A 23,085-nucleotide genomic window follows, 5' to 3' on the forward strand; every position below is an offset into this window, starting at 1 on the left:
TTGCTGGAACATAATAATCACTGGAATGAAGTTCGCGCAGTTTTCGCGATGATCAGCCATCAAATTAGCGTCAATTATGGAATACGAACAAAATTGACATTGCCGAAGACATTTTACTTCGTATTCGCTAAGAATTGGAAATGGGTAAATTCCGGTTGATACTTCCGGTGGTTTGATATCAATTCCATCTTACCTTTACCAATTCACCAAAGATGAACTCATCACGAATATTCTGACATTGGACAAATTATCGTAACTACAATTCCTTAAGTGCACGCGCAATGTTAGCTGCCAAAAATACCGATGTTGTTGACTTAAACTGGAAGATTCATAGTCAAATTCCGGGAGACTTGCGCTCATACAAATTGATCGATCGTGGAATTTCTAAATTCTTTGAATAGGCTTGGTATGCCACCGCATCATTTGCGTTTCAAAGTTGGATCTTTGAAACTGTGTAATGGAACCTGACTGATTGTGACGCTGCTATCTAATACAAAGGGGCAGAATGCTTGATTCCTCTGAGTTCTAACGATTTGCCATTTTAGTTCACACTTCAAGAATTGCATTTGAGACACAATGATAGTCGCATAGTGTATGGTATACATTTGGAAATGCTATGTTTTTCACTCGGCCAGATATACGTGGCCTGCTCACGAGTTGGAAAACCATCTTTTCTATAGTACACCGGAACAGAAACCGAAAAATGTTGTTTATCAAGCTGTGATACATTGAAAAAAAGTGAAATGTTCAATTCAACCTTTTCATTTCTAAACACATAATTTCACGCAGGACAACGACTGCGGGGTCAGCTAGTATTATTATATATTATGTAGGTTAAATTAGTTCATGTATGTACATACATATGTATCATATGATTATGTATGCATATAAATATGTACATATATTAAAATGGAAGAATTTGCAATTTTACAAGAATATGCTTATAGATATATGTACATGTATGTTTTAATTATATATGTACGTATATATTTGGTTTTCTTTCAAGGGGTATCGCAGGAAATATTTTAAGTATGTAATACTTGACTTAGGAATTTTTATTTTTTTTTTTGAAATTATATAACGGGGTGTCTAATGACACAAGCTGAGCAAAAGACGGGTACTGTACTTTTTGCAGTTATTATTATTTTTTTTCTAGATATACATATATCGAACTGTTAAAAACAGTTAACGGTGTCCCGAAATACTGCAAAACTGTACTTAACATACATACATATATATGTGCATAAGAACTAAATTAATTTGTTATATATATATCAAATTAATATATGGAATGGACTCACATTATTTTCCGCCAGGGGTTTTGGGTTATTTTGCTTATCCCCTTTTTCGTCCCTGTTTGTTCCTATGTTAGTTTTATAAATATGTATGTACATATATCCAGCGCTGTCCCTGTTGATTAGCTTTCTTCCTCCTTTGTTGTTCGTTGGCGTAGTCTCCTGCGACTTATATATGTTTATGTGTTTGTTAATTTATCTGTGATTATAACGCGCCCGTATTTGATTTTAGGTTTTATGTTTGTTAAACTTTGTTGTATTAATACCGCGCCCGTTTGATGTTAGTAGGTTTTTTGTTGTTTTTTCACTCACTCTACAATTTCTGTTTCTTTTCTGTATCTTTTCACTTCACTTCAAGTCACTTTCCTTTTTTTCTTGTGTGTTCAACTTATGTGATCTTTCCGTGTGTTTTTTGTCTTTTCTTTTGTTTCTTTTTTCACCGTGACTTTGTATGTTCTATGTTGACTTTAATATATGTATATATTTTTTTCCGGTTATATATATATACATATATGAATTGTTAACGTGTGACACTAGTATAATTACTTGATATAGTATACTTTTGCCAAATCAAAAGCACTTTCTATCGCACACTCTGTTTTCAGTATTTATTAAGTTTATTTAACCAACTGAATATATGAATTTTTTTTGATTAGGATAACAATTTTATTTTTTTTAATATTGGTTTCCACACACTGACACTGCGGCGAACTCCGGGAATCACGTCACTACGTCACTTTGGCGGGAAGTCACAAAAAGAAAGTGCGAAGGTTGCAGTTTTAGAAAAATGAATAGTTGCGGTGGAACGTCTTGCTTCACGGACGAAACGATAAGAGAGGATCCCGCTCGTATCTATCCCTTTTGATAGTTTGGGTGGTGAATATTAGATTATTGATTAATGTGCGTAAGCTCCATAAACCTAACATCGACTCGGACAACTATGTTGTTGTAGCATAGATACGCGCCCGCTTCTGTACGTCGAGAATCTACAATCACAACCGATAGCTAAACAGTTTACTACTCGATTTGCAATCCTGCTCTCTGAAAGCACTTATCAGTAACTGTGAAATAATATTATATGGAGATGGCGAACCCGATTCCCCAATCGATGATGGTGGAATGGATGAGGTTCGAGTAGCCATTACCCGCCTGAAGGGCAACAAAATGGAAGGAACCCATGGAAAATGGTTTTGCGAAAGATTTATGGTCCTAAGCGCATTGGCAACGGCGAATACCGAGATGATGATACGATGAGCTCGACGAGGTATACGACGACATTGAAATCGTCAGTAAATCAATAGACAGCGGTTTTGAAAGTTTTCGATTCAGTACCCACCGGCGGAAGCAGGGAAATCCTCAAGTCCGTTGGAGAGATCACGTGGAGAAAGGCCTGGCTGCACTTTGTATTTCGAATTGCCCCAGATAGCGAAAGAAGAAACGACTGGCGCGTTGTTGGTAACTCGGATTTAACCGCGTAAGCGATTTCTACGCCAGTTTATAAGAAGACAAATAAACCATACGTTGAAGACTTACTTGGTCTACTTTTAAATTTTATTTCATTATGATATTTATTTAGCACTGTTTTCAATTTTTCCGACGCAGTTTTTTCATTGATTAACGGAATGTTTAGTTTCTTCCAAATTTTCCAAATTTTTTTTGCCACTTTTGTGTTAAGATTGCCGTACGATTGTTTTTTTATACTCTCGCAACAAAGTTGCTAAGGAGAGTATTATAGTTTCGTTTACATAACAGTTGTTTGTAAGTCCTAAAACTAAAATAGTTAGATATAGGGTTATATATACCAAAGTGATCAGAGTGACGAGTAGAGTTGAAATCCGGATGTCTGTCTGTCCGTCCCTCCGTCTGTCCGTCCGTGCAAGCTGTAACTTGAGTAAAAATTGAGATATCATGATGAAACTTGGTACACGTATTTCCTGGCTCCATAAGAAGGTTAAGTTCGAAGATGGGCAAAATCGGCCCACTGCCACGCCCATAAAATGGCGGAAACCGAAAACCTATAAGGTGTCATAACTAAGCCATAAATAAAGATATTAAAGTGAAATTTGGCACAAAGGATCGCATTAGGAAGGGGCATATTTGGACGTAATTTTTTTGGAAAAGTGGGCGTGGCCCCGCCCCTACTAAGTTTTTTATACATATCTCAGAAACTACTTAAGCTATGTCAACCAAACTGAGTTGCTTCCTTCAGGTATTTCGATATACAGTTCAAAAATGAAAGAAATCGGATAATAACCACGCCGACAGAAGGAAGCTGCACCCAGGTTTTTTTTTTAAATTGAAAATGGGCGTGGTGTCGCCCACTTATGGACCAAAAAACATATCTCAGGAACTACTACACCGATTTCAATGAAATTCGGTATATAATATTTTCTTAACACCCTGATGACATGTACGAAATATGGGTGAAATCGGTTCCCAACGACGCCTTCTTCCAATATAACGCTATTTTGAATTCCATCAGATGCCTTCTCTGTATAATATATACATTAGGAACCAATGATGATAGCGGGATACGTCAAGAAAAATAGGCTGTTTTTCCATAGCATCTTCGATTATGCTCGTTATTCGATGAACTTGATCGATTGTGGAATGTTGAGATTTAAATCGAAATTTATGAACTGGTATAATGCCTTTTCTTCAATTATGTTCTGGAGTCTTCTTCTGATTACAACTTCTAGTAGTTTGGACCAAACAGGCAACAGTGAGATTTTACGATATGACGAGGCCTCATGACAGGTGTTTGGACTATAATGATTTCAGATACCTACCATGACAATGGAACGTATCGTTTCCCATGAAATAAAATTATTCGTGTTGATTAAGTGGTGCCAAAGTAAAAATTTTGTGACGTGTTTGCTTTGTACTGTGAAATTAGGAAACAATACAGACATAGGGCGAATTATGTCCGCCTCGAATGAAGTCATCTGAAAGCATGCGTTCGATTTTATACACGGTTTAGAAACTATCGAGATTTATCAGCTTAGTGAGATCTTAAAGCATAAAACGCCTATGTTCACTGTCAGTTGTACTGCTTAAACATTACGCCACAGTCGCCATGATTTTAAACAAGCGTTGATTTTATCAGCGTACGTTGAACGTGTAATAACGTGTTTCAGCAAAATATAGCGAATTAGGGAAATTTTACCAGTTCCACGTAGTGCATTCAAAAAAATAAAATAATAATAATACTTCTTGGCATGTCGAAACTGGCAGCGTAAAACATTGTGAGCCAATTCGACATACTTCGTATCACGATTTACATACTAATGACTCCATAATGACTTATTGGGGAATTGCCATACAAGGTACGTTCCAAAGAAAACATGACTTTAAAAAACATAACAAATGGTTTTTTCGACAAAATCAATTTATTTTATTCAAAATAGTCTCCTTCTGCTTCAATACAGCTTTTTGCTCGGTCCAAAAGCATGTCGATTGAGTGTTTTAGCAAACCTTTTGAATTGCCTCTATGTATGCATAATGCAGTCGCACGGTGCCATACGAGTATCAGGTGAATACGGAGAGTGGTTAATGGTTTAAATATGATTCTTGGTCAAATAATCGTGTTTCGAATAATGGATTCTGAGCAATTTTTGGTCGTCAGTCAATTTGTGCGGAACAAACCATGCACACACTTTTCGTAAGCCCAAATGTTCGGTGAAAATGTGATGTTCAATTCCATTTCCATGAATTTCAATGATGATTTTGGCAATTTTTGATGAACTCACGAACAGTTTCGATGGAATTTCCGGATTTTGATTGGCCCACATGTTGATCATCATTTATGTCCCCACAACCACTTTCTGCTACGGGATAGGCAATCATCGTCATAAACTTGTTTCATCAATTGAAACGTTTCGGTAAAAGTTTCACCAATTTTAAAACCATATTTAGTGTTGGTTCTTTGTTCGAAGCTCATTTTCGCACCGATAATAAAATGAAATATGAAATGTCATGAAATTCTTACTGGACAATCGATAAAGATACCAGATTCTAACGCCACAGTCGACATATAAATGGCGCCACCAGGGGCGCTAGATTCCTTTCTACTTTGGAACCCACCTTGTAGTAGATACGAGTATAAGAGGATTGTCTTTTTTTGCAATGTTGATTCAACAAGCATACTGTTACCATGACTGCCATCTTCTAGCAAGCTTATTGGAAGACATGCATCTTAAAATAACCATGTTCAGGGGATATTAACCAATCTCAGTCACAGATAAAAGCACTTAGTCTGCCCTGGATTAACTAGGTATACACGACCCAAAATATTTGATATGAATTTTCGGGGGAATACATCAACTGGTGTGCCTTACTTACGGGACACACATTTTTGCACTTCAGCCCTGATGATATAGCGTGGTACTTCTGAATAGAGGAGTGTTTGCGCAAATGCTCCAAAAACATCCGTACGAGTACACAATTCAAAAACTTTCATATACGACCGCTGTTTGTGTTGCTTTCAGTGATTTGAAAGATGCATCTCAGCCAAAAAATAAAAATAAACCGCCAACATTTTCGCGTATTTATTTTTTACAACTTTCGACGTGAATTAACTCACCTACAGTGCATCGATGGACTTAATTCAGTTTTTAACGATGTAGCTTCATCAAGGGCCAGTTGTTATCGATGGTATGGTGTATTCAATCGAGGTCATAGATCACTCCAAAAAACTATTGATGCTGTACACAAACTAATATTGCCAGAACGTTATGTGACCTATCATAATATATAGGCAACTATAGTCATTACTGTGTATACATTAAAAATTGCATAGACATTTGACTGTAAAAAAAAAAATTTACTTCATACACCACAATTTTTCGATGGCTCAAAAAGGCTCGTGTCGATTGCTCGGGAAAAATGTTAAAAAAAGATACATAGCTGTGTATCGAAACACGTCTATGAGATTGTGAAGGTAGTAAAGATCGGTCCACTACATGGTTGTTTCAAGATGCATCGAACCCAACAAAAGGTGTTCGCGCACAAAGGACTTCCAAGCAAACGGTTGCCCTTTTTTTGGAACAACTGTATATGTATATCACAACCGTACTACTAGAACATCGCAGAACAATAAATGAGTCATGAACAGCCATCTCTTTGCCAGTCGTCCTTCAAGAAATCTGGAAAACCAACCGCCGATGAGGATCATACCTCACTACGACACAACGATTTGATGTGTCATCATCCATACGATCCTTTTGTTAAATATAAACTAAGAAGCCAACATTTTTCAATACCTCAATTGGTTCAAACACATGCAAAAGTGCATAGATCTTAATCGATAATAAGGTTGATTTCCCTATAAGAATAATTGGCATAATGAATAAAAAAACCGACTTATTTTCATTCCTAACCAGGGCTTAAACGTATAAGTTTGAAAATATAGAATGGCAAGTATTTTTTTATGCTGAATTACGAAAAAAAACAATAACTTTTGTTCTAAAAAAATAAAATAAAAAAACATATTTGGGATGAACCCATGGAAATATATGTTTCCGGATTTTCAGATCTACCGATAAGTTTCAAAAATTCAAATTCAACAGATACCGTGACAGTAGGATTTCATATATTAGGTAACATTTCCAAAGGGGTAATTTGACGTTTGTTAACTTTTTGGTCGCTAAATGGTTGTTGAGTCCAATGGAGGAAATAATGGTGGTTGAAGATCTGACAATGAATGAGTGTGGGCAGATCCTCGAGACCCCTCATAACCGTACTTCAGTTGGCCATTATATTGTAGTGTTGCTTTTGCGACGAAAGATAACTGAACTAGGTGACTCTTACACACTGGCCTCACAGAAAATTCATAGACTAGAGCGTTGTATGATTGCGGATTGAGTCCTAAGGCAAAACTGCATTTAATTTATGACGGAGTAAGCAGAACTCATACACATGGGCTCAGTGCAACCACGCTTCCAGTTGCTACTACACTCCTTATCATGCGGTCACAGCAAAGATCCGCGTGGTGTTCGACACTTCGGCACAGACCAGAACTGGAGTCTTACTGAACGATGTCCAACTAGTAGTTCCAACTCTTCGGGATTTGCTGAGTAGTATACTTTTACGTTTTCGCCACGATAACCGATAACTGCAGACGTAGAGAAGAGTTGGTTGCACTTGAATATCGCGACTGTCAACGAATTACCGTATACGACGTAAGTCTCCTACCAATAATATCCGGGTGGATTGTCTGAAGACATATGACATGGCAAGCAGTCCTTACAATACAGTGCAAGCCTACAGCGATGAGTTTATTTAACTTCCGCTGTGGCTCTCGACATAAAACAAGCGGCCCACCCTCTAACTGCGATATTAATGTCGTTTTATGTTGACGACTTCTTAACCAGTTGTGAAAGCATTACCGGAGTAGTGGAGCTGGCTAAAAACGTCGACGCCATCTTATCTACGGGAAAGTTCACTTTACGAAAATATAACTCAAGTGATGATGGGTTTATCTAACGACCGTATCTTTCTATTCATATTTTGCATCCCAGTGAGGCTTCCGTTTTGGGCTTAAGATGGGACGCACTGACGGAACAGTTATTCTTTCGTGTCGATCTAAAGCGAAGAAGAGAGATCTCCACTCCAAACGCCAGCGCTTAGCACAAGCGAGATGGCGCGACTCTTTGGTCCTACAGATTGTTATCCTTTGTTCTCGTAACTGGGAAAATATTCATTCAGCGTCTGTGGTATGTCACATGAATATTTCTGGTATATGACTTATCAGCAGCACAAGCTTTTTAGATGCCTGTGCTCGTTTCGTCACCTGAGGCAAACCCTATCGGGACTTACATCATAATACGGGTACAGCTTATGTTGGTGTCAACCGACTTTTGAAGAATGATCTTGAAGCATGGCAGGGTGAGAATAATCAGCAATCGCAGATTCGGGAACGCATTAGTATTACGTTACATGCAGTCATCAAAGAGGCCCCTGGAAGGCTGCTGTGAAGTCTGCTAAGCATCATTTGTCTCACTACGTAGGTGCGCAGGTCATGTCAATTGCAGACATTGGACATAAGAATATACCGTCTCAATTCGCGTCCTATTACAACACTCTACGTCGATCCTGAAGAGAAAGCATTAACGACCGGCGATTTCCTGATTTCGTCTCAACCTCTGGACTGAAACAATGGCAATAGATACGTCAAGTGCATCAAAGATTGCGATGGAGTGGCGAGTACCTAACTATTTTGCAGAGATGGCACAAATAGCTTCGGTGCACGAGGAATATAAAGATGAATAATATCATCTTAGTGAAAAAAGAGAATCTGGTCAACCCATTGGTGCCAGGATCGACTTAGAAACCGCTAGAGATGGAGGATTTCGAGTCAAACAACTCGATCGAGTGGGAGGTTTAGGGGTTATTTACGTTAGTTTTAAGTTTTACGTTTAAAAATAAAAGCGATGTCTGGTAATACTGATTTATTTAAGATTCATATATGTCATATCTCTTTTATCATTCCGTTATTAACTCGTTGAATAACTTCGTTTTCACAAATAATATTATACGTTCACTTTATATTTCTAAAACATCTTACTTAACAGTTTAAAATCTGAGGTAAGGTTTTTATCGGCCCGATTTTTTTTTCGATGTATACTATACATATAAAGTCAAAAACCTTTACATTTAAATCGGGAGGAGAAGTATTGAACCAATGTTAATGTGGATTGCTCGTTACAGGTATTGTTAGTTGGAATTCAACTTGTGTTGTTATTCTCAAAACTTCCACCTAAGTATATATGTGTATACATATCTATGTCGATTAGCTTTAGATGTTATAAACACCGAACATGTAATGTGATTAAAACTATTATATTACATTATCTGCTGCAGCATATTGCAAGAGTATAAAAATTCTATAATCGTATGCGCATCATTCTATTATACGAACATAGTAGGTAAACATATGGTTGTCCACTATTGTTTTGAACGAAAGAAAAGCAAAAATTTATTATACAAGAATAAAAGGTTTTTCAAAAAGAGCGCTACAAAAGTTTTTTTTTAATTAAACAAATCGCGATATCAATAAGACTCCTTATTTCTGTAAAAGTATATTCGATGCCATAATGTACGAATGTCAATTTCTTTTACATGGCCTTTACGGATACGCTAACAGAAGTCCAGAAGCTGAGTCCAATTTTCGACGGTTTTCAAGCATAAATCGGCCGATACTGCTGCAGTCTCACGTTCAACAATCGTACCAAGTTCATCAGTCTTCGCTGGCTTATTGGCATAGACTTAAAGACCATAAACTAGACGTAGCCACACAAGGCTGTTGAGTTCCATATAGCCCAAAAATTATCTCTAAGCGCGGTAAACTACAAATTGCTAAAAACTATATTCAAGCTCAATTTCAAGGTTCCCTACTTAAAAAAAAAATCAAATTAAATGGGGAATGTTTATTAACATTCGGAAATAAATCCTATCGCTTTTTTTTTTTTAAGTAAATCTCCTTTAAAAGCGGCAGCTCAGATGGTCAATCCAAATTATCTATGACTCGTTTGATCATTTCGACTGGTAACTGTCGAATGATATACGTGATATTTCGCTCAAAGGCTCGTATCGGAGCTGGACTGTCCGCATAGACCTTAGACTTTACATATCCCCACACGATCTTGATAGGGAACTACCGAATCAAAACGTTAAATTATCTGCTCACCGAAGTGTTCTCTCAATAAATCCATTGATTGATGTGATGTGTAGGAAGTGGCACCGTCTTGTTGAAAGCTAATGTCGTTGAGATCGTGAGCATTAATTTCAGCCATCAAGTAGTTACAATTGACGGTTACGTTCTCTTATTCTTCTTCTTCTTTACTGGCATTGACCCCGCTTACACGATCAAAGCGGAGTTAAAAACAGCACGTCAGCCGTTTCTATTTTTCACTACGTGGCGCCAATTGGAGATTCCAAGCGAAACCAGGTCCTTCTCCACGTGGTCTTTCCTACGGATTGGAGGCCTTCTTCTTACTCTGCTTCACCGGTCGGGTACGACTCGTCGCGTCGAATACTTTCAGAGCTTTCGCAGAACCTTTCTCTCGACTTGTAACGTCGACTCATCAGCTGTTGTCAGGACTTTACTTCTCAATTGCCTACTTAGTTCGAAATAGCACCTGTTGGCAAGAGATATTCTGCGTTGGATTTCGACGCTGACGTTGCTTGGTGTTGTTGCTGGTTCCAAGATGGACGAAATTATCCGCGAATGTGACGACTGTTTGTTGACGACAAGAGATATTTTGTTTTGTCATCGTTCACTACCAGACCCATTTGCTTTGCTTCTTATCCAGTATGGAGAAAGCAGAACCAACGACACGGGTGTTGAGGCCAACGATACCAATATCATCGGCGTTTTTCGTCGCTTTGTTGTTCTTCAAACGGGTAATTGCTATTCGAACTTCTTCATGGGCGAGCAATGCGGAACGTCTGCTGCATCGTTATCAATTGGGGAATTGGGTTCGCCTTTTCCTAGCGTTATGCCTTCACTGCTATTCAGCAGGCTGGAGAAGTGTTCCCTATATAATTTATGTATGTTCATCGGTTAATAGATCACGTCGTTCGGTTCTACAAGAGTACGCTCCGGTTTTGAAACCTTCTGTTAGTCGCATTTTTTCGTAGAATTTTCGAGCATTTTCCTTGTCGGCCAGCTTGTGAAGCTCTTCATACTTACGCATTTTGGCCTCTTTCTTTTTCTGTCTGCAAATGCGTCTCGCTTCGCTCTTCAACTCTCGGTGTCTATCCCATCCCGCACGTGTTGTGGTTGATCGTAACGTTGAGAGGTAGGCAGTCTGGTTTCTCTCCGCTGCGACACGGCACTCCTCGGCGTACCAGCTGTTCTTTAGCATTTTCCGAAAACCAATTGTTTCGGTTGCAGCTGTACGTAAAGAGCTTGAAATGCCGTTCCACAGTTCCCAAATACCGAGTTGTTGACGAGTGCTTTCAGAGAGCAGGAGTGCAAGTCGAGTAGAAAATCGCTCGGATGTCTGTTGTGATAGCCGCTTCTTGACATCGAACCCTCCTTGTGTTTTTTGACGTGCGTTTTTGCTGCACAGAGGCGATTGCGAGTCTTAGTCCGATCAAAACGTAAGCACATTCAAAACACAAGAGACGTGTCTTCCGTATATCACAACGTGATCGATCTGGTTGGTGGTTTTTCGATCCGGAGACAGCCAGGTAGCTTGATGTATTTTCTTGTGCTGGCATCTAGTACTACAAATAACCATATTTCGGGCCCCGGAAAAGGACTATTTCGACAGCGTGGTGGGGGCAGCTTTCATAGGTGCTCTCAAAGCGCTCAGAGAAGGCATTTTGGTCACATCGCCCTTTTTTCGTCGAGGCGTGAGCGCAAATCAGCGATATGTTGAAGAACCTCTCTTTGATGCGGATTTTGGCTGGACATTCATCCACCGGGGTGAATGGCAGAACTCGGCGACGGAGTCTCTCTCCCACCACAAATGCCACAGCGAATTTGTGCTTTCTTTCGCATTCTTGAATAGCGGTGATGTCAGCCTTCACTCTAACGTGGACATCCAGCTGGGCAGCGGCACGTTCCCAATTAAAGGACTGGATGTATGCTCTCAAATCGTAGTCCTGATTTCGTTTGCCATGGTCGTCATCAGGGGGGTCTCGCATCCGAGGCTAGTTTTTATTTTTCATTGGGTACGTATTTTTAAGTGGCGTGTCTCAAACCCAGCGCACAACGCCTTCTCACTTTAGCTCGTCTTCAAACGGATATTCTTTAGCTACCCAGAGAATCCTAGGTCTAGGATCGGAAGTCGTTTTTGGCCACTCCTAAGTGAATGGCAATCAGAGAACTTTCCTCATTTGCGTGAACTTCCACACATGACTGCATCCTCCGTTCGTTCTCTCCAGCATCATTTTTAAAGAAACAGGGAATGATCATTCCACCGGCCGAAAAACCAAATGTTCAGGCCTAGGTTCTTCCTCGATGAAACGCGAAACAATACTGAAAAAATAACATGACAGCTTGATCTGTCAAAAAAGCTTATGATAATATTAGTTGGCTTCTTTGATACCATGATCAATATTCAGGGATTTTAACCTATTATATGAATAACATTGAATACATTTGAATAGATATATCATTATAAGAAAGAATAATTGTTTTGTTTATAGTGAAAATATTAATACAACAATATATTTTATTTCTTTTAGGTCACTTTATCTATCTCTATACTTATCAGCTTGCATGTGTTTTTTCTCCTAGTAGTTGAAATTATACCTCCTACTTCGCTTGTTGTACCACTTTTAGGAAAATATCTGATATTTGCAATGATATTAGTGTCAATTAGGTAAGTACTACATTTGCCATTATTTAGACATAAATAATTGAAATTATTGTATATACTTCTATTTCTAATCTACAGTATTTGTGTAACTGTCGTCGTTCTGAATGTACACTTTCGTTCTCCACAAACTCACCGAATGGCTCCCTGGGTGAAAAGTGTTTTCGTCAACTTACTTCCACAGTTTTTATTTATAAAGAGACCAAAATACAACATTGAAACAAGGTGAATATTTTCTTTTACACTCACGAAAATTAAAAAGCAGGAATATATAAATCTTGCATTGACCGACAACTTGGCACAAGATTTTTTAGAAAAACGAAAATCATTATATGTACATAGTATATCGGAGTTGGGATAGTATCGACCCGATTTTATCTATTATCATGCCACATACTAATTAAATGTTCCCTGGGTTTCATTAAGGTAGCTCACATACAATCACCAATCATGTGGACTACAAACAGCAGGATTTTCGAAAACCCTGGTAATAGTTATATAGGGATAGATCAAGCTTACGTTCAGTTTCATCCATTTCAGTCACAAAGAGGAAAATATGTCTGTTTTCATCGAGATAACTCAAATATTGGCCTACATATTCAGCATCAAGTCACCTGGAAGTTCAAAAATCTTTGTATTTGGATTATATGGTCTCAGGGTCCACATATGCGGTACCTAAGGGCTTGAATAGCTTTGATTAGATTTGGACAATTTTTGATCATAAGCTGGCACACTTTTATGGAATTATTACTGCAAAATTGTATCCCGTTATATTAATTACTCTTTGTTTTGTGTACTGGAAAGTGAAAGAACGAAATGGATTTTAATATTGTGTTATGTGGGAAGTCAGCGTTTGTCAAATTTTGACTATTTTAACACTGTGATATCAGAATATGAGAAAAATGATAGATATGTGATTTCACCAAAAAGTGCGTAGTGCCACGTCCATCGTCCATTTTTCATACCGGTTCCCATAAAGACCTCTCAACCATATAATGTCTCTGGCGTATTTACCAATTGATTTATTGCGCTTTTTGTACTTTTGAACAGTGCCGTTATACGAGTATGAAGAGTGGGCGGGAATATTTTCCGTTTTCATCCATTTTCATATTGTCGATAGGAGTTATTATAATATTTGCGCCGAGCAAATTTAGTTGTAGCTTTAGTAGTTTAGGAGATATATACATTAAAATTATTTGAGGGCGGGCCCAACTCCACTTTTTCAAAAATTTTTTGTACAGAAATGAGCCTTTGCTTTTGCAACATGTTGCTAATGATTGTACGTATCACTTAAAACTAAGCGAGATAGATATAGGGTTGTATAAAAATTTGCAAAAAAAAATACGAGTTTGTAGATGGGCGTAATTGGAACACTATCACGCACACAAACCGACATTAACCGAAAACCTATAAAGTGCCATAACTAAGGACTTAATAAAGATATAAAACTTTTATGTGGTATAAGGGCGCCGCCCTTTAACAAGTTTAATGTACATATCACCCAAACCACTAAGCTACAACAACCGAATTTGCTGGGTATAAATCTTATAAGAAGACTCCCCATATAAAGGTACGGTTATAAACAATTCAAAGCACAATAAATCATTAAGAAAATACGCTAGAGATATTAGATTTTACTCTCAAGATGGTGTAAGAAACCTTTATCGAAGCCGTTGTGAAAATTGGACGAAGAGCGTGGCACCGCCCACTTTTTGGTGAAATCCCATATCTCAATATCCGACAAACCCATTTGGTACGTGGCATTCTCCTCATATTGTTATATTACAGTAAGGAAATGAACGCAATCGGATAACCACCACGCCTACTACTTACATAGCACAATTTTAAATTCCACTTGATTATTCAAATTCAAAAGTTATTCAAATCCATCAAAAACAAGCACTTAGGCACCGTATACGTGGACTCAAGTATCTAATGCTGGCTTTTGGTCGAAAATATTGGACAATGTGTGAGATACGTAATTGAAATTCAGGTATAATCTTTCTCTGACAATGGTATGTTCCCTTGGCCTCAATATATCTAATACACACAATATGTTCGAACTTCCGGGTGACTTTGTACCGTATGTACGGGGGTTTTATTCAGAACGGTGTATCTTTATGCCTAAAATTGGTAAATTTGAGCAAAAACTTGACCTAGCGCTTACAAACTAATATGAGGATTTTCGAAATTCCGTGTGACTTTACTCCATATGATTGGTTTTTTAATGTGGCATGTTAATAATGATTTCCGTCTTTCTAACAAACCTTATGTGTCTGCCAGTGGATGAGTTATATAAAGCATATGTATAAATAAAATTACTTGGATCCTCTGGTTGACGTTTTACACCTTAAAGTATTTTCCTTTAACACACATATTTTCTAAACCATTTAAGATACTAGAACCGAATTCGAGCAAAATAAATAATTTAAGTACCCCTACCGACACTGTAAAAATGAATGATATAAGTATAAAAAATACCTTACAATATATTAGGTTATTATTTACCGTACCCTTAAAAGTAAACTCAGTATATTTTTGCTATTTTCATGGTTTCATATTTTAATTCCATTGACTTATAAAAGACATTTATTTTTGTGCTTTAGCACTTTGTTTATAGTCAATTTTACATTCGCAGTTGTTAATTAGTCCATATTTTTATGATTCTCCTACATACTCAATCTTATCAATTAAATATTTTGGTGCAGTTTGATTTTTAGCTTGCTAACTGCTATAAGGGTACTTAGATCAAGTCGTTCTCTAATGTTAAACCATTTTAAAGTTCCTAGCCGTGGTATTGTAATATACTGCTATGAGCAAAAAATAGTACGACTTTTTTTATAATTTCAAAATTCACAATTTATTCTTCAAAATCTACGTTATCCTTCTCAATACACTGGAGCTAACATTTTTTTGAATCCTCGAAATAGTTGTCAAAGTAAATATCCGAAATAGCCAATGCACATGGGGATTGACGTTTAATGTGTTCAATTGATTCAAAACAGTTTCTCTGCAACGGTCATTTGAGTTTGCTAAATAGCCAGAAATCACACGGAGCCAAATCGGCGAATAAAGCGAACAATCAACAGTTTTCGGTCTATAATCCCGGTCTCGAATAGCTTCGCACAAACGACGAACATTATTCAAATAGCCAGTCAGAAGAATTCGAAGTGCACCGTACCTCAATAATCGAATAAACTTTCAATATAATCTTGCTTGATGACGTGCTTTGGCGAAGATTTTTTCGCAAATATACAAGTAGATCCCAGACTCATCTTCTTCTTCTTAATTGGCGTAGACACCGCTTACGCGATTATAGTCGAGTTAACAACAGCGCGCCAGTCGTTTCTTCTTTTCGCTACGTGGCGACAATTGGATATTCCAAGCGAAGGCAGGTCCTTCTCCACTCGGTCCTTCCAACGGAGTGGAGGTCTTCCTCTTCCTCTGCTTCCCCCGGCGGGTACTGCGTCGAATACTTTCAGAGCTGGAGTGTTTTCATCCATCCGGTCAACATGACCTAACCAGCGTAGCCGCTGTCTTTTAATTCGCTGAACTATGTCAATGTCGTCATACATCTCGTACAGCTCATCGTTCCATCGAATGCGATATTCGCCGTGGCCAATACGAAAAGGACCATAGATCTTTCGCAGAATTTTTCTCTTGAAAACTCGTAACGTCGACTCATCGGTTGCTGTCATCGCCCAAGCCTCTGCACCATATAGCAGGACGGGAATTATGAGCGACTTATAGAGTTTAGCTTTTGTTCGTCGAGAGAGGACTTTACTTTTCAATTGCCTACTCAGTCCGAAGTCGCACCTGTTGGCAAGAGCAATCCTGCGTTGGATTTCCAGGCTGACATTATTGGTGGTGTTAATGCTGGTTCCTAAATAGACGAAATTATCTACAACTTCAAAGTTATGACTGTCAAGAGTGACGTGAGAGCCAAGTCGCGAGTGCGACGACTGTTTGTTTGATGACAGGAGATATTTCGTTTTGCCCTCGTTCACTACCAGACCCATTTTCTGTCATCGTTAAAATCGCCGAATGCACTTTATGTACTTTAAAAAGAAAAACGTATACTAAACACTAATAATGATTTTGATGCGACATTTGGCACAGATCTCATTGACAGATCTACAAACCTAAAAAAAAAATATTTTGACAAACGGGTTTTCGCACGAAATTTAAGTAAACAAGTAAGGAAGGGCTAAATTCGGGTGCAGCGGAACTTTTTATACTCATCCAACTTGCAAAAATCAAAGCCAGGGAAATACCTAAAAGTTGTTAAAAGTGTTCGAAAACCCTGACATTAGTTATTTAGGGACTAGACCAAGTTTTCGCTGAAATGTATCTATTTTAGGCACAAAGACACACTGTTATGAGTAAAACAAGCAAAACTAATACGGCTGTGTAAACTGACCTTGAGCAACACCAAAAGCTTCGTCAGGATCGGGAAGGACCTCTCCGAGCCGTTCGGTACCAAACGAGGTTTCAGACAAGGCGAGTTTCTTTCGTTTGACTTCTTCAACCTTCTTCTGGAGAAAATAATTCGAGCTGCATAACTAAACCGAGAAGGTACAATCTTCTATAAGAGTGTACAGCTGCTGGCGTATGCTGATGATATTGACATCATTGGCCTTAACAACCCCACCGTTTGTTCTGCTTTTTCCTGAATGGATAAGGCAGCGAAGCAAATGGGTCTAGTGGTAAACGAGCGCAATACGAAATATCTCCTGTCATCAAACAAACAGCCGTCGCACTCGTAACTAGGCGCCCACGTCACTGTTGACAACGTCCGGTGTGTTTAACGTGGGTACCTGCTGATGACAACCTTATCCCACGGCGCTCAAAAGCACAGCGGATCAAATCAATGCGTTGATCGGCACCCTGAGAATGTTAGGCATTTTCAGTATTAAAATGCCAGTGTGGAGTGGACACATTAGCCACCTTGGTCGGAATCGAGGCCCATTTAAGACCTCTGCCGTACTTTGGGTCCGGCTCCAACTCCACATTCAACTGACAACGTCAATTCTTCCTGTATTTGGGTTTTAACCATAACCACCACGGATCTCCCCTAGGGGCCAGTCCACATGAGCAGGTTGGAGTAAACTCCAAGGGCGTCAACTCACCATGAAACCAGGATTAAGTCTCCGGTCAGACCTCGTGGCCAAAGCTACTACTACTACTACTAGTTGAGCTTCCATACTGCTCTGGACTGGTGGCCTGAGGTTGGACTCCGTACACGCACCACTCATACGAAATCTAACTCTAGTTCGCAGCAAACCGCCTTCGCCGTTTAAACAACTCACACGCAAACGACCCTAAATGTTCAGTATTCCGACTAGGGGAGATCACACCATTAACATCTAATCGTCCATCAGTCCAGCTAATCCCCATACAACCCAAGTCCCTAATGTCCGAGTACATCGGGCAATTTACTAAAATATGCACCCAATCCTCTACCCCCGCCCCACAAAAACAACCCGACCTATCAAATAGGTGCCTCTGATGCAAAAATGCGTTCAAAGACCAATGACCCGTGGGCAGAAAACCCAAGCTCAGACCAAATATGAAATCTGGGTTATCGTCAACGAACCCAGCGTCCCGAATGAACTCGTAGGTTACTCGGCCATTAGGACTATTATCCCAACGTTCCTACCACCTACACCTAACTCTATCATTTAGAAGCCTCTTGCTCCCTAGATATCCCTCCCTCTCCACATTATCGTCGGAAATCTAGTCATTCCGCATCAATTATCAAGCCCCTTCTTAACCTGAATGCAACAGCCAGCACGCTGTATGACAATCAGGTCAAGAGGGGGCGCACCTAACAAAACCTGCATAGCATCCGTTGAGACAGTGCAACATACAGGCAAGCATCATGCAACGCTGAATTGAGAAGAGTTTTTAGGACCGAGACAGTCGTGGCTACTTCCCGCCATACAGCGGCTTCATATGTGGCACAGGCAACAAACAAGCCACGACATATTTGACTCGCGTCACATATCTGATGCTGACCCCATTCACACGGACAATCGGTGGACGAACCGGCGACAATCTGCCCTTAATCAGCATTATCACCGTTTTTCCCCTCGATATGTCCACCCCACACCTACACCCCAAGTATTCACAATCTCCAAGAGATCTCCTCTCGTTCTCTCTAGCTCAGAGCGCGAGCCACCATCGACCATAAGAAGAAGGTCGTCCGCATACGCACAACACTATCAGAGTGGCTCGAGTGTCCATCATAAGGTTCCAAATATATGGACCCCAGTTGGAACGCTGCGGGTAGCCACGAGGACATTTCCAATCCCCACACTCCCATTCATGTCGACAAGAGCGACCTTTCTGTCCGAAAAATAACTCCGCTAAAGAGCATTTTCGGACAGCCAAGCTCCTTCAGCCGTTGCATCACTCGATCCCAGTTTAAGTAATCAAACGCCCCCATGGAGTCAACAAATATGCCAAGGATATATTTGTTGATATTCTCCCTAACAGCATTCTGAACATAACACCATACATCTTCTATACTGCGTCCTCCTTGAATCCATAGTACTTATCCGGCCACATAATCCGCGTTAGCTCCTGAAGCCGTTCCACCGTGACTGTTTCCAGAACATTTTCCAAGTACTGGAAGGAGACTGACGCCCCGATAAGACCGAGGATCGCTCCTGATATTATAAGGGGAGTTCAGGAGAGGAACAACCCTAGTACTTTTCCACTCACGTGGAAAGTATCACTCCCAAACGCACTTATTATAAATGGCCTCTAGGTATTCCGGAATGAACTTTCACTAGCTTTTACACATCTCTTCGTTCAAACCATCAGAACCTGGGGACAATTTGGACCTAACCAGGCCAAAGGCATACCCCAATTTTAAAATTTTTGTATTGAATCATATTCAATATTTTGTCTCTGCTAGAAGGAAAACCACTTGATGTAGCACCTACTTGCCTCCAAGAGGCGGACATCAAATTGTCTGTACCCTCAAGGAACGACTGGTGTGCTGTTGATAACTCGGCTATAACCGCGTTAGGAAGACATTAGAATATGGGTTTTCACTAAAAAGTGGGCGGTACTACGCCCATCGTCCAATTTTCACAACTACTCTCTGGAAGCCCTCTCTTATCCTCTCAGAGGTAAAATTTTAAATCTCTGCGCGCTTTAAGTAGTTTTTAACAGTAACGTTATATGGGAAGTGACCGAGGTTATCTTCCGATTTCGTCTGTTTTCACACTATAGGTAGAATTTCCTATAAAATTTATGCCCAGAAAATTTGGTTGTTGTGGCTTTAGCGGTGCTACGCCCACTTTTTAAAAATGTTTGCCCACAAGTGCCCCATGCTACTGTGATCTTCTGTATCAAGTACTAATTTAATACTTAGTTATGACACTTTTTTCGGTTATTAGCGCTTTTTGGGCGTGGCAGTGGTCCTATTGCGCCCATCTGTGAACTCGAAATTTTCATTGCACTAAGGAACACACATATCAAGTTTCATGCAGATATCTCAATTTTTACTGCAGTTACAGCTTGCACGGACGAATGGACGGACGGACACACAGACAGATAGTCAACCGGATTTTAACTTTTCTCGTCATCCTGATCATTTATATATACACAACCCTATATCTATCTCGCTTAATTTTAGGTGATACGTCAACCGTTAGGTGAACAAAACTATAATATTCTGTAGCAACTGCTTCCAAAAGTATAAAGAGGACAATACAAAGGTTATTACATCAAATAATTTCAAGTAGTGTGGAATGAAGACCGTCATGTAACATACCTTCAGATAGAGGCATGCCTATGCATTTCTCCCACCAGCATACATTCGATATTGCATGAACACCTGGCCGTAAAAAAGGTTTGTTCTCGTTGGATCCCGCACAATTTGACAATCGCTCAAAAAAAGGCTCGTGTGGATTGTTGTAAAGAAATGCTGAAAAAATACGATCGCTTCAAAAGACGTTTATAAGATCGTCACAGGTGACGAATCATGGTTCTATGCGTATGAGCCCGAAACAAAAAAACCACCGGCAAAAGAAAAAAAAAAAAACAAAAAAAAAATCATTTTCGTTGATAAATATGCCTATTTACATTATTAAGCCAGAAATATTTATAGCAACCTACATAATGTGGGGGTTAATAGCACATTTTGAACACTTAAAGAGATTTTCAACTGAATTGTATGTGATAAAGTGTAGTTTTAGAAAAATAATCTTTTTACTTCTACTGCATGAGCCTGATTTAGATAACAATAGCGGATTTCTAAACTGATTTACGGAGTTTCTGACTGTGTTTATTACTTTACGTGGTGATATCTTACAGTTTCGAACGAGACGATCTCATTTAAGTTGTGAGAAAACTGTCTTGGCAGTGCATCCGCTCTTCCGGGCTTATAATAAAACTTAGGTGAAAATTTTTCAGCTTTTAATTTTTGTTGTTTGAACAAGTGTTTTGAATGCACACTATGGCAAGTAATTCACGTTCATTTACAGCATAAAATTCTTTACTCTTCGTAAGTGTTCGCGAGATCATAGTTATTAGACGACCTTTTTATGATAAAACCGGACCCAGTGTCTTTGACGAGGCATCGGTTGTAAGCTCAAGTGGTTGGTAATAGTCAGGATAATGAAGTAAAACGTCCTCAGAAGCTAAAATATGCTTAATTTTTCCGAATGGACGTATTGCTTCGTCGTCAAGATTTTTATCTCTTTCAAAGCTTTTGTACCAACCTGCCCATTTTTACCTCGAATATACAGAGTCAATGGTTTTACGATAGAGCATAATCTTTCAAAAAACGTCAATAATATCCAGACAAACCGAAAAATGAACGCAGCGTTCTTAGAAGTTCATAATTGACGATATCATGGACCTTATCTGTGCAAGTTCTTATACCTTTTTCAGATACAAGAAAGCTTAGAAACTGAACTTCCTATTTGAAAAATATTAACATTTCTGGCAACACGCGCATTCCAGCATTTGTCAATTTTTGCAGAAGATAATCGATATGCTTCAAACGCGATTCTTCATAAGAGGAGGATATGATAATGTCATCGACACAAACATGGCAGAATTTTCCAATAACTTCGCGTAACACATCATCGATAGTCGTTTGGAATATATTGGGTGCGTTCCTCAGAACAAAAGGAGGCCGACAAAATTCGTATTCCCCTTTATTAATAATGAAGGCGGTTTTTCGTCTATTCTGTTCTCACGTTATAATTTGATGGAATCCTGATTTTAGGCCTAAAGTTGTAACCCATTCGATTTTGGTTTAAATAATTGATTTCACCTTCACATTCCGATATCGCGTCATCAACGTCATCATAATTATAGCGAGCTTCTTCATTTTGATTACAATTGTCATTAATGCCTTGGTGTTCATAATTATTCGAAGATAATTCTTCTGCCATAAAATTAACTTTCTGTAACTCTTACGAAACGGCGAACGATCAGACAGTAATCGATTATTACTACGTTTAAATCCCATTGGCGGAGAAATATTTCGACAACGGAGGAAAAGGACGACTTGACCAAAGATGCTTTCTATTAGCGCTCTTATGAGAGCTGCCCCCGCCACGATGTCAAAATCATGCTTTTAACATAGCGCCACCTATTGAATACTTACTCAATCCAGCCAACAGTTAACGTCTCCTGTTAGAATATTTTGGAGCCAAAGCCACAAAGACCAAATCTAGACAAAGACCTCAACAACGCGCGAAGCAGAGAGGCACGACACAAGCGTGTTGAAAGAGCATTGAACTGTCAGATAATTTATGCACTCTTCTTGAGGAAAAAAATTAATTGATTCAGAGTATTTTTCCGAATTTACAGAGTAACTACTTGAATCATAACTGGCTCAGTTAGCGGGCTATTTTGGCAGCCAAAAATTTTGATGTTGCCGAAATTTACTTCCAAATACAACAGTTGTTACCAGGCGATCTGATGTCTTTTAAATCAAACGATACTGTTCTTAATGAAAACGAAAGTGTAAGTTTTCTAAAAGAATGATTCATCTATTGTTCTCCTGCGTAATTTGAATCCAACTCCATTATGCAATGGTGCGAGTTTGGCTATCAAAAAGATCACCAGAAATATTCTTGAAGCAACCATATTATCTGGAAAGTTTAAAGGTGAAGTTGCCACCTGTTGCCACTTATTCCAATGATACCACCGGATTCTACGATACCCTTCAGGAGGTACAATTTCCAGTTAGTTTAGCTTTTGCAATGACGATAAATAAATCTCAAGGCCAAACAATGTCCATTTGTGGTTAAGATTTGCAAAATCCATGTTTTTCTCATGGGCAACTATATGTTGCATGTTCACGTGTAGGAAAACTGTCGAGTCTATTTATGTTAGCTAAATACCGATTAACAAAAAATAATGTGCACCAATTAGTGCTAAATTAAATTGAGATTAAAAGTATTGATAATTCAAAATATTGAATATTATCCTTA

At 38.9% G+C, this 23,085-nt stretch overlaps 1 protein-coding gene across 1 annotated transcript in view; it reads left to right on the forward strand.

The window, feature by feature from the left end:
- Window positions 1-20,415, forward strand: part of LOC120780350 (acetylcholine receptor subunit alpha-like) — a 70,312-nt gene extending 49,897 nt beyond the window's left edge. The window contains exons 2-4 of the mRNA XM_040112642.1: window positions 12,492-12,628; window positions 12,704-12,847; window positions 20,271-20,415. Of these exons, the coding sequence (XP_039968576.1) occupies window positions 12,492-12,628; window positions 12,704-12,847; window positions 20,271-20,274 (285 nt within the window). The 3' untranslated portion in view covers window positions 20,275-20,415. The remainder of the gene's footprint in view (window positions 1-12,491; window positions 12,629-12,703; window positions 12,848-20,270) is intronic.
- Window positions 20,416-23,085: the final 2,670 nt, after the last annotated feature.

The sequence above is a fragment of the Bactrocera tryoni genome, unplaced genomic scaffold (genome assembly GCF_016617805.1).
Source record: "Bactrocera tryoni isolate S06 unplaced genomic scaffold, CSIRO_BtryS06_freeze2 scaffold_25, whole genome shotgun sequence".
NCBI lineage: Eukaryota > Metazoa > Arthropoda > Insecta > Diptera > Tephritidae > Bactrocera > Bactrocera tryoni.